The following is an 18,651-nucleotide window of genomic DNA, read 5'->3' on the forward strand; positions in this document are numbered from 1 at the left end:
ATAAAATTAAGATTGAACCACTGCAGTCACGTCGACTGTTTTAATGTCTTTAGTACTTTTCTGGACCTTGAAAGTGCTGATTATATTGCTATGGACGAGTCATATACTTCTCAGATTTCATCAAAAATATCTTAATTTGTGTTCTGAAGATGAATGAAGGTCTTACGACAAGAGGGTGAGTAATTAATGACAGAATTTTCATTTTTCGGTGAACTAACCCTTTAAGCATTAACATTTTATAATTACTTTACAACTGCACAGACCCAGCTACTAAAATTATGAATCTGACAATGTTGTAAAAGCATATACAACATAAATGTGATAGCTAACACGAATAACAAATTAGCCATATTATTTGTAAATTAAATTTGCGCCTAAATGCAATAAAGTTTGATTGGATGCACATACATTTAATGTCAACATCAAAATACTTTTTTTTCCTCTTCCCCCCCTACTATCTATAACCCAAACAGAAACTTGTTGAGAACCACTGGTGAATGGTTCCCATCTTAAGTTACAGTATGAGTTCATAGTGTGATTATTGTAAAACATTTAATTGACTACTAATTGACTTCTAACTTGACTTACTATTTTTTATAATTATCTAACGTCATAAAATTATATGGACACATGCTAGCATAAGCTAATAACCCGATTCAAACAAGTGAATTAAAATATACCGTTTAAAGAAATCTAATAAAGTGAGCATGGAGTAAAAAAAAAAATTACACCATTGTAACAGAGATCAAGTTATTTTAATTCTCAAATAATGCTGTATTGAGACATTACAGACATATGAATGCATTCAATCTTTAAGACTTAAAATCATCTGTTCATGAAATCATCTGAAGCATTCCTTTTCCTAAACAGAAACACTAAAAATGTCTGAAACATCTACTTTTTTTCCTGAAACAAAACATTTTTTTTTTTTTTTTAAAGTAAATGAAAAGAATAATAATCAACCCATCACAGAGGATCAACTTTGTCAAGACCTCCAAAACCAACCTTTAACCTCTCCTGGCTACTGCTATGAGATTGAACCAAAAACACAAAGTAAAAGAACTACAACTGATGAACTCTTTCTCTTTGGAGTAGTAAATATTTTACAAAAATCAGCTAAGGGATTAAATTTTGTATTACTAGAGAACGACAAGAGAAATGCCACTTGTTAGCATAGTGCTAATAGCACGTAGAGTAGATAAATATCTCAAACACAGCAGTAAAGGCCTTAAAACGAAAACCAGACAGCTCCACGTCTCTCTAAGATCGCTACACACATGACCTGGTCTAGCTTTTTAAAGACTGACTGGTTTAAAATTATGCTCTTGGTGGATATAAAAGAGACTGGGCATTTAATGATAAACATTTGTTCAAATCTGTTGCAGACTCTAGGAAGGGGATGGAGTGTAAACTATCATTTGTACAAGTGCACCTAAACCATGGATTCTGTAAAACTCTTACAAGCCTTCAATCCAACAGATCAGTTTAATAAACCAGAATAACACAAACTGATTACATTCAATAACGTCTGCAATAAAGCCAACAACGTGTACCTTCAAAACAACCCCTGACATGTGAGATTTCAATACGAGCTTTTGTACGAGATCAGGACTGTGGTCAGTTGCTGCAAAATGACTAAAAATGTTTAATTTGGTCGTCGTTACAAACATGACAGGAGTCGCATCTGTGGCTTGAGTCCAGTGATGACGTGTGTATGTTTGACCATGCTGGTCCTCAATAGCTTTCGACTGGTCTTGTTTTTTCTCCCCCCGCTCTCTTTCCTCTGAGGGAATAATGAACAGCACACACGCGGATATACACGCAAAAATAGCTCTCCTATTCACACATGCACAGTCGCACACCCACACGCTCTCTTTTATAACACTCGCTGGGAAAAAGGAGGGGAGAGAGAGAGACGAGTCTAGCTGAATGTACAGCTCGACAGGGAGATGCTTTGTGCTCCAAAAGACGCTGTTACATATATCAATGCAATTGTTTAGCCATTTCTACTGATAAGGTTACAGTCATTAAATTTTTTTGGTCAATTCACATCTATTTAGGTCAAAAAGAAGAAGAAAAATTCAGGGATTATATATTTTTTATATATATACACACACACACACACACACACACACACACACACACACACACACTTCCTCCTTTCATTTCCCTTCATCCTGACAGGCCATGGTAATCCAAATATAAACTCTTCTATCTAATTTATAAATTTATATTTCCCCTCTATTTTTATTCTGTTCTTTATTATATCATAATTCTGCTATAAAAACATAAATTCAGTCAATCCATTAGCGTGAACGCTGTTATACACATTTACTGTTAAGCATAAAGGCAAAATCTCAGCAAATTCCAAGAGCTCTTGGGATGCCGGGGACTGTTACATCACAAGCATGTGAGCAGCTCCTCACCATGACAACCCGAACCTTTTGTGAACCTCCGGCATGAAAACAAGTGGCTTTCCCTGTTTGGCAAAATGATATAGCCACTGAAATGGGAGCTACAAGCCTCACAATCACACACTTTGGAACAAAGAGCTCATCGTGTCATGTAACTGTAGGGTGTTTGAACTGTAATATGGTGTTAAATAAACATCTAAATACTGCGGAGGAACGCACTGCCTTCAATCTGGAGGAATGAACTCTATATGGCATGGCTTTGTGCTAAAAAGAGTGAGAGGAGCCTGTCTTGGTGCTCTGGCTATTGTCAGTTTAAGTGCACTTTGTTGGCACGAGACCTATAACTGCGCACTGGACTTTTCTCTTCCCTGAACTTCAGTTCTTATTGAAACAATCACATGCTCTCTCACGCACACATGCACACAATCAATCAAATGCACCCAACCCTAATCCAAGGCACTGTTATTTCAGTAAACATGGCAGTTTGATTTACTAAGCAAGAAAATGCTTAAGTTCTATAGCAAGTAAGAGATGAGGGCCGAGAACAAATGAAATAAGTCTCCGAGAGAGTGAATCAGTCATAATGGCACAGTAGTGTTCAAGTTCAGTTTGATTCTGCTCACCTACAGATGATGAAAAATCTAACTATTAGTCTTCGCCTCTCTTTGAAAACGCAACTATTTATAATTATTTGTCTGAAGTGTTGCGCCGCAATGTTAAATGATGACTGGCTGAATGTGTCATCGGCATTTAGTGGTCGTCTAGACTGTGCGACAGCAGCCAATAAGTCCGGAGGGAGGGGAGGGACAATTAGGTAACCGATGATGATTGTGCCACCACAAGCTACTTTACAAATCAGTGCTAAAAATCATTTAGCGTGAATAACTAGAAAAATGTTCAGGAAGGACCAAAGTGCGTCAAATATTTCTGTGATTAGAGTACACAAACTTGTTACAGTGATATAATATAATACCAACTTTGTCAAATAGTCTAGATTGTGAAGGTATTCTATTCGTGTAAATGTAGATTATCTGCATGGAAATGAGTGAAAAGCTTGAGAATAATCTCTGGTCTAGTATTGCAGAGCTGGAGACAGTAACACCAGGCGTAAACCCGTCACTAATCCTTAAACTATTGCTTTATACTGATCCTACTGTATCTTACTGATTAATATTTCCCACTGAGACACTCACACACATACAAACACACACACGGATCGTTTGCACACTGTTAAATAAACAAAAGAATATTCTTGCTCCGATCCACCCAAGTCCTTGTCTTAAGCATGACGTTTCTGTTGCTAAAAAATGGTGGGGTCCAAATATTAAACAAAAAAAGTCTGATCAAATGCACACGTCCCTGATGAACTACAAGCCTGCCTAAAAAAAACTACACTTTCCATAAGCAATTTTGACAGCACAAACACGACTCAGTTATCAAATCACTCTCAAGTGTATTACGCAGTCGTGTAGTGATTGAGCTCCTAAAAAAAAATCATGTGCCTACTGAATACAAATGAGACTTATCTAAATACGATCATGGCTGCTATGTACAATTTACATTGTGACAACTGAACTATACGTTTATGCTGCCAAAAAGTGCTTTCAATCATATCCGGAGTAACTTACTGTATCTTCCTACCTAAAATCAGAATAACCCAAGAGAAACTCCCTCATAAAACTTCGAACAAGAACGAGCACACAGCACGTATTGCAATAGAACAGCTATAGAACAGCAGATAATAAAAGTAGGAATAATACCAAATACGTTTACATACGGAGAATATTAAACTGTAGTATATATGATGATACTTCTCACATAGAAAGAAAAAAAAAAAAAGTGCTTTGAAAAGCGAAACCAGAGACTGTTGCTCCATTGTGGGCGACTTGGTCTCACCAGCTGACTAGTGGAAAAAGTAAAATGCTAGATTCTGCTTCGTAAGCGGTCACCAACGTTTCCATCGAACAAACAGTTTGGTGACATAGGCGTCAGATTATTGTTTATACATCAAGAAAGTGAAAACCTTCCCTCATTCGGAAGGGAAGCCATTTTAGAATATGTTAAAACTCAGATTTTTAAATCAGTTTCTAAACTTCTACTTGTTGAAAGAAAACATATCACTTTTATCTGAAACTCTGAATGCAACCAATAACAAACGACTACTACACTATACAGTGGAAATGGAAAATTACAGATGTTGCAGTACCATCTCACACCACTGGAGTTTCAAGTTGTTTCTGCTGCTCAAAGTAGCTTATAAAGTCTCTCAAACACACACACACCACTGCTGCAGCGTCACAAGACGTGCAACAATTGAACGACTCTTGTAGTTTACACACATTTCTAGTAGAATAATGTACAGTTATCCTTTTCGTCTGGTCCTAAAAACGTCAGAAATATTAGTGGAGAGGAACGTTGGCCCCAGTGAGCTGAAAGCTAACCCATAATAAGATGAACACAACATTGAGGTCAGCAGTGCGCTCACGGCAGACACACGCACGCCTTGTACAGTTGGCTCAGAGATCACAGGAGAATGGTGAAGGAGTGTCTTCAGGAAGATGTGAAGTAAATAACTCTGTGTGTGTTATCTCTGTAGGTTTGTTTGTGTATTTACACAGTGTGAGAATGTATGTGGGTGTAGTTGTGTGTGTGGACTCTCTCTCTTCAGTGTTTGTATGTGTGCACACAGCAGAATTTATGTTTATGTGGCAGCTCTTTCACCAATTCATAATGCAGTTTCTGTTGAGGGTCATAAAGTAGACCTGACTGCTGCCGCCAGAACGTACTGACGCAAAAAACACCTGAAAGAAATGGGAAAAAAAAAAAAACACGATTACAGTATAAAGTGGATGAGCTTTTTGAAAATAATTTTTTCTGTGTATTTGTACTGAATTGATATTCAGTTAATAGTAGTAAATAATACTTTAAATTAGGGATGCACTGATACCATTACATTTATTAATTTCTCTCTCTCTCTCTCTCTCTTTTTTTTTTTGGTGGTGTTGCAGTTTTCCAAGCACAACACAGTGAGACTAATGAATGTAGGACAGCTTCTTTATTATTATTCTAATGAAAAAAGTAATAATTTTATGTGCTTGTCACAAACTTAAAGAACAAAAATAGTGTCCAAAAACCTTCATAATTAGGGCATAATTACCAATATATATAACTGTTGTTCTATAAAAAGAAATTTACAAACATATTACAAACAATACAACAAATACTATAGAGATACAAATTAAATAAACTTGTTTTTCAGATACAGTAGGTTTATTTACCATGTATACATTTATTTAACATCTTTTGTTGTTTTATTAACATTAATGACAAATATAGGCTACGGTCCCTTTAAGACCGAATCTATGGATACTGACACATATCCTGTTTTCACCCAAATGTTTACGTCCACTTAAGCCATAACCGACTGTATTTACGTGAGATACTCCACACGATGGATATTTTGACAACTATGTGTGCATTTGACCATTCAGACGCGAGGAGAACCGATCTCGTGCTGTCTGAGAGAACTGGGATCGCGCACAAGAAAGAGAGAGAGAGCGCGTGCGCGAGAGCGCTTCTGGTCTGTGTCATTCAGCGTGATTCGGCCTATCCTGCCTTCACTAATCGATAACGAAAATTAAAATTATGACACCCTTCAAGTAACATCATTTGTTCTCTACAGGATAACCTTATCACATTTTTCACACAAATTATAGTGTTTATCATTATTTTTTAATACATTTTGGTGATGTTTATTTAATGTTTATTCCTAGAAAAGAACAACAAATCAGGGGTTTTAACTGTATTTAGATATTAGTCCCATATTTTGGCAACAGAATTGCAAAACCTGCAGACATCATAGAACATAGAATACATATAATATATAAACATTTTCTTTTATTTTGAACAACTATTCATTTATTTTCTTCTCCTGAGGTTTAGTTAAGTATCTACTTAATCTTCATTTTGAAAAAGAAAATTAATTTGTGTTTGTGTTTACCCCATTTGTGTAAATTGCAGTATGTGTGTGTGAAAATGTATCACCTTGTCATTTCTTTCACACAGGAACTTAAGCCTCTGAGCTCTCTTGTGCATGAAGACTCCATCAAGGTGTCCCGTCTCAACAGAACGGATCTCAATGGCTTTTTCTCCCCAGCCCATAATCTGATTAGAGCAAATGTGGGCTATACGCAAAACACAAATACGAAGACTATAAGAATATTTTATACAGAAACAGAATACAGAACATGTTTGTGTGTGTGTCTGTGTACACTTACCCACTGATGTGGGCATTTCTCCCCACTGCAGCACAACATCTTTAATGATGCGTCCGTACGTGTTGACATAAACACCCTCATCCTCATAACACAACAGCATCTCCATCCCATCTGAATTGGGCAGGAATACAATGGCGTGAGGAATCACCTGTGACTGGATCTACAGTGACAGACAGATGCGCAGAAAGCAAGAGAGAGTGAAAGAGGGGAACAAAGATCAAAGGAGATTCATTTCTCTGTAAATGTCCATTAAACTTTCTTCTTTATTTTCTAATTGATCAACAAATTACTGATCGCTCCTGTGTAATCTTGTGAAAAAGTTTTGGTGCATCACATGACAGCATAACTCACATGTACAGGAATGTAGATGTCATAGTTGTTTCCAGAGTCGACGTCAATGGCATGGAAGCCAGCACATGACCCATAGATGACTTTTAACCTCTGACCCTCTTCCACTGTGAGGTCAACCAACAGAGGCCTATGTGGCAGGTCTCCAAATGACTGGGAAGAATGACATACGAATGAGTAGAAGGCAGAAATTACAGCACATTACAGAGATTATGTGGAATGATAAAATGAATCTTATACAAAAATCAGCTAAGTTGTAATATTGCTGTAATATTGTAAAGGAATGCTTCACAAAACCTGAATTTGAATTTGAAGCATGATACTTATAATCAAAAACTGCTTTTCTCTCTCTCTCTCAAAAAAAGGTAATTGCTATTTTTATTTACATATAGTGTAGTATTATTTATTATTACTTACACTACCATTTACAAGTTTGGGGTCAGTAAGATTTTTTTGTTTGTTTTTGAAAGAATATCTTATATTCTCACCAAGTCTGTTTATTTGATCAAAAATACAGTAAAAACAGAAATATTGTGAAATATTACTTTTTAAAATGACTGTTTTCTATTTGAACATACTTTAAAATTAAATTTACTCCAGTGATGGTAAAGCTGAATTTTCAGCATCATCACTCCAGTCTGCAGTGTTACATGATACTTCAGAAATCATTCTAATATGCTGAACAAAAAAATAACTTGCTGATCCCAAAATTCCCCCCAACCTGTTATTTTTTTTTTTTTTTATATATATATATATTTGGAGTGCCCAGTAAGTACATAGAGTACATAATAAATAAAACAATCTGACATTAAGACAAACTTGTGGTCTACCTTGAAGGCCATGAATTTGTGGTAAGGTTTGGGAGCCCAGGCGTAAACCTCCACCGCATTCTTCAGAGCAATAACCAGAAACTTAATCCTTTCATATTTCACTGGGAAAATAAACAAAAATGTTCATAGCACCTTTAATAAATCTCATGAAGTACTTTAGAAGAGTAGGAGGCCAAAGTCAAAGATAAAAGTATCTTGCCTAAGGTCTTCTGAGCTAGCCTATGTTTCTTTTTTGGTTAGCCACAAGCCAGTAGTAGTGCACACTGTCATTGCTCTCAATATTTCACAATGTGTTGAGTACATTGTAATTAATATTATGTGGCAAATACTCTGTATAGCACGCATCCCATCCAATAATCACAAAGAGCTTTGTGCTTTGTTACTTCTGATAAGAAATAAACTCTCAGCTTTCAAATTCGGTCCATTTTATCATGAAATTCAAACAATAAATGCCATGTGACGCGTGTAAATGTGACGCGACGGATTGCTGTAGATGCCTCAGTTCAAGAGGCAGCAAGAGTCTTTTCTTCAACTTTAATACAAGTTACAGCACACACACAAAAAAAATGCATGAACATCTAAAATATATGTTTAAAGATACAGTACAACTTGCCAAAATGAATCTCGTCTCGTGATCGCTCAGTGTCTCAACCGCAGATAATCGGTAACACTTTACAATAAGGTTCATTAACTAACATTAGTTAACTACATTAGTTAATAAACTGTACTTATACAGCATTTATTAATCTTTGTTAATGTTAATTTCAACATTTACTAATACATTTTTAAAATCTTGTTAACATTAGTTAATGCACTGTGACATGAACAACAATGAACAGCTGTATTTTTATTAACTAACGTTAACGAAGATTGGTAAATACAGTAACAAATGTAATGCTCATGGTTAGTTCATGTTAGTTAATACATTAACTAATGTTTAACCTTATTAACTAATGTTAACCTTATTGTAAAGTGTTACCAAATAATCAATACAACATCTTGTGAACAATGTCACTTAGCATTGCATTTTATCCAGTGTTCACAGTTCACTAGTTAGCTATCAAAAACACTAGAGACAAACTCATTTACTGTTAATTATATGTATATTTAAATAAATTTGCCATGAAGACAAGTGTTTTTGAAAACTACCTTATGTGCAACTGAGTTGCATACAAACGTTATAATTTCTGACATTATAATTTCTGAAAAGAAAAAAGAAAAAGCTCTTGTTTTTCATTTTAACCTCTAATACAGTATTATAGTAATGTACCAAATGAGAGGGTTCCCTGTATAGTTTACAGCATTAGTTAGGAGAGATTTTTTTCTAAAGAAAAATCTAACTATCGGTATTGGTATCTGCAGATATCATTGTGAATAATCGGCTATCGGTATCGGCTGAGAAATGTATCTCTAATTTAGCAGTTTATTAGTGTACACTTACCCACTTTGTAGTGGACACAGCCCTCCATTTCCCCTACAGTGGTCCAGCCCTGTTTCTTCTCCACCTCTGGGTCATTATGGAGGATTTTATTCCTCAGCCAGGCCAGATAATACACACGCACCTTATTCTTCTTGCCTGAGAGAGAGATACTGAACATGAAGATCCTCTAAATGAAGCTGTGCTTGTATGTATCCACGTGTCCTGACAGAGTGATGAGTAGATGTATGTGTGTATGTGTAAAGTGATGAATAAGTCAGTGTGGAACCTGATATAGTGATGAGGAGGTTCAGTCCCTCCAGAACGTCCATCTGCTGAAACCTGCGTGAGTTGATCAGTGGATAAACTTTACCCTGGCCACTTCGATCCAGCAGCTTCAGACCGTTCTCTGTCCCTACCAGCAGATTCACACCTGACAGAACAAACACAGTTATAACACACACTCTATAACATGCACAAAGGCAGTGTTTGGGGAGCTACTCTGAAAATATAGCTTGTCAAGCTTTGGGCTACATTGAATTTAAAGTAGTTCAGGTGCAGTCAAAGCTATTTTGATAAGGCAAGTTTGACAGTCTCTGTAGGAGTAGCAGCAAAAAAATAAATAAATAAATAATACAGTTAAAATCGGCAGCAAACTTTTTTGTGAAACTTGGAAAAAAAAATTGAAATATAGAAATTCTTGGAGCTAAGAAACATGACCCTATGCCAAGTTATTCCACAGTTATAATGCTTTTTGGCCATATTTTATGCACTTTGGCCAGTGGGTGGCACTGCCAAACTAGTCTTGCACATTCAGGGAATTAAGGCAATGACAACAAAGTTCAAATCAGTACATCTATGTGTTACACAGATATAGCCACACTTCCTGTATGAACTCACATTGTGCAAAATGCTGTAAATAACTTTTGACTGCCAAGTGACAAGCTGATGACAGCAAGACGTGTTTGGAAAAGAGATCTGGGCAGAAAATCAATGCAAGGGTAAAAATCACTTGTTGCACTGGCATCGCCGCAGAACCAGAGGAAAAGGTTCTGTTTCTAGGACACTTGCTTCAAACGTTTTTAGCTAAAATGTGCATAAAATTGAACAGTTGGTACTCTAGGGTTTGAGACTATAATTAGAAACAGGGACATTGAGACACGCTCTCATCAGCGAGTCAAATTGCACACACTTCATACAATAACTTCACTACCAAAAGAACATGTAAAATGCTTCCTGACTTTTTTTTTTTGAATTCGAAATGAAACACTCACACAGACCAATGAGCTAAAATTACCCAAAATGACCCAATGCTACTTGAAATCAAGGACATTTTAGGAAAGTGCTCTCGATGAGCTAACTTGGCCATGTCTCTTGTATGCTAGCTCAAGTTGTTAACAGCTCTCTTAACACCAGATCTACGTGTTCAGATTGCAACACTGAATTGATCTACCACATAATCTGAAATGATTTGTCACACTGCACCACAAATAAGTCACCATGAAATCAAAATTTACTATTCTTATTTTTTTTTTTTTTTTGGAATATTGCAGTATTTGATTATAAATAATTTATCCGTGCACATTTTTTTTATTATTTTTTTTAAATGCATGTGCCCTTCCCTTGTAATCTTTAATCAAAATAACTTCCCCTCTCTCTTGTAACGACATCTCTTATTTTCTTTGATGACGTGTTGACTGCTGCAAGGCCGGAACAACCAGTCACTCACATGAGATCACAGCAAACCACATTGATCCAACTACCCAATCAATTTCCGATGGCCAAAATCAAGTCCCGCCTAACATTTTTTTCTCATTCGAGTAGCCGTTTCACTTAGATGAATGTCACAAAAGGGAGGACAAGACTAGTCATGCTAAACCCCCTCGTGGAAGTGTTTACAACTGTGACGATGAGCGCTTACCAGTATTAACTAAACGCTGGATTTTCAGAAGTATGTGAAGTTCGCAACTCCATTGTTGCAGTAAACTTGCACAACACTCTTGAATTAATAATTTATTGATGAACACCGGTCTGTTGCAGGGACATCGACGTTACATTTTCACGCCCCTAAACCTGACGTGGAACAAAACGAACTGTGATTGGCTGCGTTACATGTCAGTCAAACGTCCTCTTGGGCGGTCTTTGGCCAGTGAAAGCTGTGATAGAGCCCAGTCTCTTCTGCCGTCAGTCTGAAGGTCTGGCTACGCGAGACTAGGATGAGACTATCACAACTTTCACAACCGTTTCATTCTGACTTTAAAAAAGACAGCTGAGAGACCGTCATGAAAAATGTAGTTGGTTAGTATTGCAAACACTGGTAAGCTTTCACACACGCACACGCACAACCCGCTCTCCTTCAGCTCTTACCCCAGAGAGCAGCACAGAGTATCTCAGAGTTGAATCTCTTCTTGTATTTGCGGATTTCAGGAGTGTCACTAACTGGACGAGTGTTGGTGGGATTGACATTGACCATAGAGCCTTTCCTCACCTCCAGCTTCAGCTGCTCAAAACGAGAGCCCAGACCTACAACACCCACAAACGACACATGCAGAAAACAGAAAAGCACAGCGGTGAGTGATTGAGTCATCAGTCAGCAGCAACTTCACAACAATGAAGCAATGATCGCAGATGATTTTCTTAATCAGTTCTTTTGTTTTCTAGTAAAAACATATAAGGATCCTTAAAACAATACACACACTCTTTCAAATAATAACATTTCTACATCAAGACATATTTTAAAGACTTTAGATATATAAAGACGGTACACTCATATTACTATGAATTGATAAAATAGGCATTGAAGTGTTGTGGAGGCAGTCAAATGCAAATATCTGTTGCAGTGTGACGTCACAAATGGATGGAAGTGGAAAACAAGTCATTTTGTCAGCTTGGTTTCAATAAATAGTATTTTTCTGGCGAGGATACATTTTTCAGGTGTTTTTAATAGTACGCTGACCTCTTATATGTCAAAAGTCATGACCCCTTTGTGTCATGACCCCTTTAATGCTTTTTGAGCAGAAGAAACAACATTTATGGAAACAATATTCATGTGAGATTGTAACAAATACCCAGTAATTGTCAGTCAATTTAATACCGTACCTCCAACAGACATGTTATCTCCTGTGCCCCCTGATGGTTGGTACATTCCTAGGTCCACAAAAGTAGTAAAAGAGGACTTTCCAGAGGCCTTCACCAATCCCCTGGACTGATACTGAAATTGATTGCATGATCTGAGTTAAACAATCAACTACATACATGTTGTGCAGTGTACCTGTTAATGACTTAAACACAGTAAGAAAACATGATAACATTATATATGATGGAGAGAATGAAGCTTTAAAAGTTGGGTGGGCAGAGCTCACATCATAGGCAGAGTCTTTCCCAGGAGAAGAGTGGGAGGCCGAGTCCGTGGGAGAGTGGGAGGGCTGAACCACATCAGGCAGGTTGGTGTATCCATTATGACTACGCTTCTCTGGGGTCTGCCAGGAACAAACACAGAAACAAACACATATTGGAACTGGTATTATTGATGTTCTACTCGCTTTCACATACAAAAAAAAAAAAAAAAAGGTCCATCAAAAGCAGTAAACCCATTTTTCACGCTCAAAATCACTTTTTTTTTTTTAAATTGAGGGATACTACTGATTGAAACTCTCAAACCCCCCCCCTACCAACCACATAACCCTCACAGAAAAAAGTATACATTTTTTTTACATTTTATTAAAAAAAATGTTTAGCATGTTTATTTAGCCATTTGAATTACAGGGACAGCTGGATGTCTTTATAATGTGGGGATAGAGACCTGAAACCTGAATACATTTAGTCCTCAAAATGTAGACACACACGCACGCACACACATCCTACCCTCTGTACAAGCATGGTTTGGTCTCCATATCCTCCAGCACGTTCTTCATCTCCTCCTTCACCTTCCTCCTCCTCATGGACCACCATAGTGTTTACAGAGTCAGAATCTGCATCACGTGGGCTGATACACATTAAAAGAAAAAAATATGAAAACCAAAAAACAACAAATCATCCAGACATTTTTTAACAGACTTTATATATGTCAGTGAAAAAAGTACAAATCATTGTCTCCTACCGGTCAGTAGGGCTTTCCTCTTCTGCTCCCTCTCCACTCTCACTCTCTTCACTGCTTTCACTGCTTTCTGAGGAAGAGGAGTAGTCATTAGCCTTCACCGGGGGCCGCGGCTGCTCCTCTGCCCGCTCCTTAGAGTACAGGCCATGGTCCTGACACATTCACATGAAGAAGAAATCAACAGGCAAGTGAGCAACACTTCATCACATCTCACATCTAGAGTCACCATTACATTAACATTGGATCTCCCCAGATTGAGTCGGACCATAAGATTTTGATCATGCATTCTTTCTTTCAAAGCTATATGGAGAGTGGAGGGTGTGGTGTGGGTGTGGGAATGGGATCTTGGGTGGGGAGGCAGAATGTGGTTATACAAAGGCTGTAAACGTGGGACTGTCCCTCCACAGACGCTGATGGTTGTGGACGGGTGAAAACAACAGGACAGATTTCCGAAGAAAAACGCATGATGCTACGCAATGGTCTGAGATGCATGTATACATAGCGCAATCTCTGTGAAAAGCTCTTAAAGGGATAGTTCACCAAAAAATGTATATTCTGTCATCACTTTCTTTCTTCTGTGGAACAACAAAAAAGACATTTTAATAATGTCCACACATGCCACATGTTCAAATAATGAAAGCCTATGGGGTCAAAAACAACACCTCATTCAATGATAGTATGGGGAATAAATATTTTTTAAATATCTTATTTTGTGATCCACAGAAGAAAGTCATACAGGTTCGGATTGACATGAGGAGTAAATGGTGCCAATTTTTTTATTTATTTATTTATTTATTTTTTTTGGGTGAATTATCCCTTTTAAGACTCGACTACAAAATGGCTGTAGACACTTTTTGTCTATTTAATGCTTTTCTCATCTGCCTTTACTATCAAAATCAAATCAAAAATGTTTTCTATTTTAATACATTTTAAACGTAATTTATTCCTGTGATGCAAAGCTGAATTTTCAGCACCATTACTCTAGTCTTCAGTGTCACATGATCCTTCAGAAATTATTCTACTATGCTGATTTGCAGCATTTCTTATAATCAATGTTGAAAACAGTTGTGCTAATTTTTTTAATTTAATGAATAAAAAATCTTTTATAACATATTAATAAGTCTTTACTGTCACTTTTGATCGATTCACTTGATTAATTCATCAGCATTTCAAGCACTGTAATTAATTCGATTGACAGACTTAATATTTTTATATTTTAAATCTTATGTGATTTATGAAGTGATTAACCAGAATTACATTTTTATTATTTATTATTTTCAACATGTAATGAAAAAGCACAACATTCATTTGACATTTGGCCTCATCATGAGAAAACGCAAACATGCAAGAACACACACCGATACAGACTCATGCTGATACACAGATACGGGCACTGACCTCTCCTATTGCTCTCTTATAGCTCTGAGGGCAGGAAGAGGGAGGAAAAGAGATTGATGAGAGGAGAGAGGGATGAGAAGGATAAAGGGAGAGGAGGATATGTAAGGAACAGAGGTTAGTGTTTAGAGGAGGGCCGAGTGTGTTCATTCTATACAAGACACAAGCAAATGATTTGGGACTCTTTGTGCATGAGTGTGTGTATTTTAACATGCGACTCTTTTGTTTATGTGAGTGTGTGTGTGTCTCTCTTTATCTCACCGCTGGCCTGCTGGGCCTTGATGAGGTTCGGGATTCTCCTGGTTTGTGTCGGCCGTCATGAGAGAGGGTGGGGGAGGAATCCATCTTGGACGAGCCTGAAATGGACCCCCAACATTATACACTTTACAATTGTTGCAGACAAACCCTGTTTTCCAATTTTGAATTTCTAATTTGTTCCCAAATGGAATTTTGTCACTATGAGTAAATGTTGTTTTCTATTATCTAACATTCATACAAACTTTTTTTTTTTTTTTTTTTGCATTTTCACGTTTATTAAGCAGTCCCACCAGGATTTCACGTAAAAGTACAATTATCTGTAAATAGTTTTGTGCATAATTACCAAATTTGTGGGCCTGGTCCCCCATGCACAAAACAATGGTGGCACCAGCGTAGAAATACTTATAATTCTGCTTTTCTGCAGGACAGGTGAACATGTATTGATTCATTTGTTTGGGATTTTGATTAGCTAATATTGCTTTTAGCTAAGGTGTTTTTGCAGTCAAATTGTGGAAATAGGACAAAATGCAAGCTGGTGCAAAGATTGCAGAGTTTCCTTGATTTTGGGTCAAATTCTGCAAGTGCAAAAAAACAAACAAAAATTCCTGGAGAGACTGATTAAGGCATTATTTAGTATGGTTATTAAGCAACATAGGTGATATCAGTCATGTGGATCAACATGCACCAATGCAAATTTTTCTATATTCTAATCATTTGTTAACATGTATTATTTCAATGAGCTCATCGTTTCGGTCTTAATTAATTAATATATTGTTTAAATTAATAGATTGTTAGCTATCTGTGTGATTTGTATTTGTACATTTCTGAAATGTAATAACTTGCACAGTCACCTCTGATAACAGATCACTCAAAACTGTATTGTTGGCATGCATTTTCTGTAAAGCTGTTTTGAAACGATATGTATTGTGAAAAGCACTATACAAATAAATGTGAATTGAATTTAATTTAAAAAATTGAATATCAGATTTTACTATTTCGGGGGGGTGGGGGTGATGTGGCGCCACAATGTTATGGCAAAGCATAAGCCACACAACACTCACTGAGTATGCGGTGTCTCTCGAGAGAGCCGGTCTGTGGCAGGTTGGACATGATGCTCATGCTGTCTCCTCTCTCCCAGCGCTCATTGCGACTCAGATCAGGATTACTGACATGGAAAAAACACACAGTGCAGGATTAAGTGCAGTCATATGATGTGTGTCACTTCAGTTGAATGTGTTTGTGTGTATGTTACCTTGCTCGGACTGGGTGCCTGATACCGGAGGAGAGATTTGTGTTCAGTGCAGTGGCTATGGAGGCTGTTCTCTGAGGAATCTAAGGGAAAGAGAGGGACAAGGAATTATGAGAAAATGATACATAAAATCACAATGATATTAATGATCACTGAATACATTGTTTGTTTGCACAAGCTGTTTTAGTGCCCAATTTACAAAAACTGTATGAGAGAAGAAAAATTATTCTGTAATTATTTTGTCTTACTTTAGGAGGTTGTTCAATCTCAGGAAGACGGATCCAGGGTCCCCGGTCATCTCTCATTGGTCGAGACTGAGGGGCGGGGGTCTCTGAGGTGGGGTCAGAGTTTTGACGGACTAGTTCTCTGGAGTGTAGAGGACGAGGTGTGGGTGTGGGAGAGGGATCCTGGGTGGGGAAGGCGGACATGGTCTTAGTGGGCTGATCGCAAAGAGACTGAGAGCGAGGGACAGGAGCGGCATATGGTTTTAACGGCACCAGGTGGGCCATCTGGAACTACGGTAGATGGGAGGGAGGACGAGAGAACAGGATAAGAGATGAGAGAGAAAAAAGTATGTCAACGTAAGCCAAAAGGAAAGTGGGAGGGTAAAAGGTAGGCCAATTGGGCAAGGTAAGATTTTTATTTAAGAGGTAAGTTGGGATGTTTTTTTTTTTTTTTGCAAATGGGGTTTAGGAGAGTGTTTTAGAGAGCAGAAATAAGTAAAGCAGTTTACAGGCCATCGGGGTTGGGCAGCAGAGAAAGGTAGAAGATCCAGTGCAGGATAAACAAGAGAAGAGGATGTTCCCAAAAATGATGGAGGATTACAGAGGAAGCGAGTAGGCCCCACAGGAAAGAAAAAGAAAAAAAAAAAAAAGAAAGAAAGTCATTGAACAGAGAGTAAAGTGTTAGCCAGAGCATGCAGGATTAAAGAACAGAAATGATGGCATCCTCCTGCTAATCACAGTCTTTCTTATCAAGGCTTTTTTAGGGCTATTATTAATCAATTAAAATGAAGTACATGATAATGACAAATAATTAATCAAAAATAATGGCTAATAACCACAAATCAATATTTGCTGAAGAAACCGTAAATGCACCGTTCAAAAGTTTGGGGTCAGCAAGATTTTCTTTTTTCAAGAAATGTTTCTTTTTTTTCCAGCAAGAAACATAAAAAAAATTATTTAAAAATGACAGTAAAAGACATTTACAATGTTACAATATTTGTTACAATATAATGTTACAATATTTAAAATAAATGCAGTTCTTTTGAACTTACTATTCATTAAAGAACCAGGAAAAAATGATCACCGTTTCCACAAAAATATGAGGCAGTGTGACTGCTTTCAACATTGATAATAAAATAAGAAGAAGTGACTGCTGACTATGTTTTGATAAGAAAAATGTTACCGACCACACACTTTTGAATGATAATGTACATAGTTCAATGACATTAAATTACTGAGTTGGACACTTATAAAAAGTGTCTTTAGAAATCAATATATTGTTTTGTATTTGCATTTCTTATAACATTAAATATAAGACATTAACTGGCAAACAGTCTACAGCAACCCATTTTGCTTTCAAATTTCATCAGTCCAGTCTAAAGCTGATGGAGTCCATCAGACTCACACAGACGTGTTTTTGTATTCTCTCTGTATGTGCTATTTTTACAAAGATTTTATTATTATTATTTTAAACAGTAGTCTTATTATTTTTTAACAAATATTTATTAACACTGCATTCTAGCTGAGATTTGGCTTATATACAGAGGGAATAAAATGACAGGTTGCACACCTTTCCTTGCCCACCCTGTGGTTCTACAGGTCTCTGCATAGGTGGAGTCTGTGAAGCTCCTGATTGGCTGATAGATTCTGAACGGGACTGGATGTTGGTGTCAGAGACTGTAGTGCAGATTTTGGGAGAGCCCTGTCTGTTCAGTTTACTGCGCTCCTCAACCTGATAAACAAAAGCATGAGAATTTATATTGTGACGGTTCAATTCTGAACACTATTGTTTTCAGCAGGGTCCAAGCGTACCTCTCTAGCCCAGGCTGGTTTGTTGTTCTCTAGGTTCTTGCTGTAGTGGTACATCTGTGGTTTCTTGTCTTGTTGCTGCTGCTGCTGCAGTGAGACGAGGTACGCGTGCTCCTGCTGCAGCTGTCTCTGAAGTCTCTCCGACTGTCTCTGCTCCTCCAGCTGTTTACGCTTATATTCCTACACACACATGAACAAACAATTAATAACTTATTAACTAGCAAAATGTGAAGACATTGCACTGCATTTTTTGCAGGCACAGGAAATAACACAAGCGCAAGCACACAGACACAAACAAAAATGTAAAACATATGCCCCTTCCCAACATGCAAAG

The 18,651-nt window shown here is 37.3% G+C and overlaps 1 protein-coding gene across 3 annotated transcripts in view; it reads right to left on the minus strand.

The window, feature by feature from the left end:
• Nucleotides 1-733: 733 nt before the first annotated feature.
• mink1 (misshapen-like kinase 1) overlaps nt 734-18,651 on the minus strand; it is a 40,810-nt gene continuing 22,892 nt past the window's right edge. The window contains exons 14-32 of one of the 3 annotated variants that reach the window (XM_051893162.1): nt 18,321-18,497; nt 18,079-18,240; nt 16,533-16,691; nt 16,288-16,367; nt 16,097-16,200; nt 15,039-15,133; nt 14,781-14,804; nt 13,386-13,534; nt 13,151-13,271; nt 12,649-12,765; nt 12,386-12,497; nt 11,654-11,809; nt 9,576-9,719; nt 9,311-9,445; nt 7,870-7,970; nt 7,043-7,192; nt 6,692-6,851; nt 6,459-6,598; nt 734-5,215 (exon numbers count right to left, since the gene is read on the minus strand). In XM_051893162.1, coding sequence (XP_051749122.1) covers nt 5,132-5,215; nt 6,459-6,598; nt 6,692-6,851; nt 7,043-7,192; nt 7,870-7,970; nt 9,311-9,445; nt 9,576-9,719; nt 11,654-11,809; nt 12,386-12,497; nt 12,649-12,765; nt 13,151-13,271; nt 13,386-13,534; nt 14,781-14,804; nt 15,039-15,133; nt 16,097-16,200; nt 16,288-16,367; nt 16,533-16,691; nt 18,079-18,240; nt 18,321-18,497 — 2,370 coding nt within the window. In that variant the 3' untranslated portion in view covers nt 734-5,131. Of the gene's footprint in view, nt 5,216-6,458; nt 6,599-6,691; nt 6,852-7,042; nt 7,193-7,869; nt 7,971-9,310; nt 9,446-9,575; nt 9,720-11,653; nt 11,810-12,385; nt 12,498-12,648; nt 12,766-13,150; nt 13,272-13,385; nt 13,535-14,780; nt 14,805-15,038; nt 15,134-16,096; nt 16,201-16,287; nt 16,368-16,532; nt 16,800-18,078; nt 18,241-18,320; nt 18,498-18,651 lie in introns of all 3 variants that reach the window. The other 2 variants (XM_051893160.1, XM_051893161.1) reach the window with 2 other exon arrangements.

Source organism: Ctenopharyngodon idella, chromosome 5 (assembly GCF_019924925.1).
Source record: "Ctenopharyngodon idella isolate HZGC_01 chromosome 5, HZGC01, whole genome shotgun sequence".
Taxonomy (NCBI): Eukaryota; Metazoa; Chordata; class Actinopteri; order Cypriniformes; family Xenocyprididae; genus Ctenopharyngodon; species Ctenopharyngodon idella.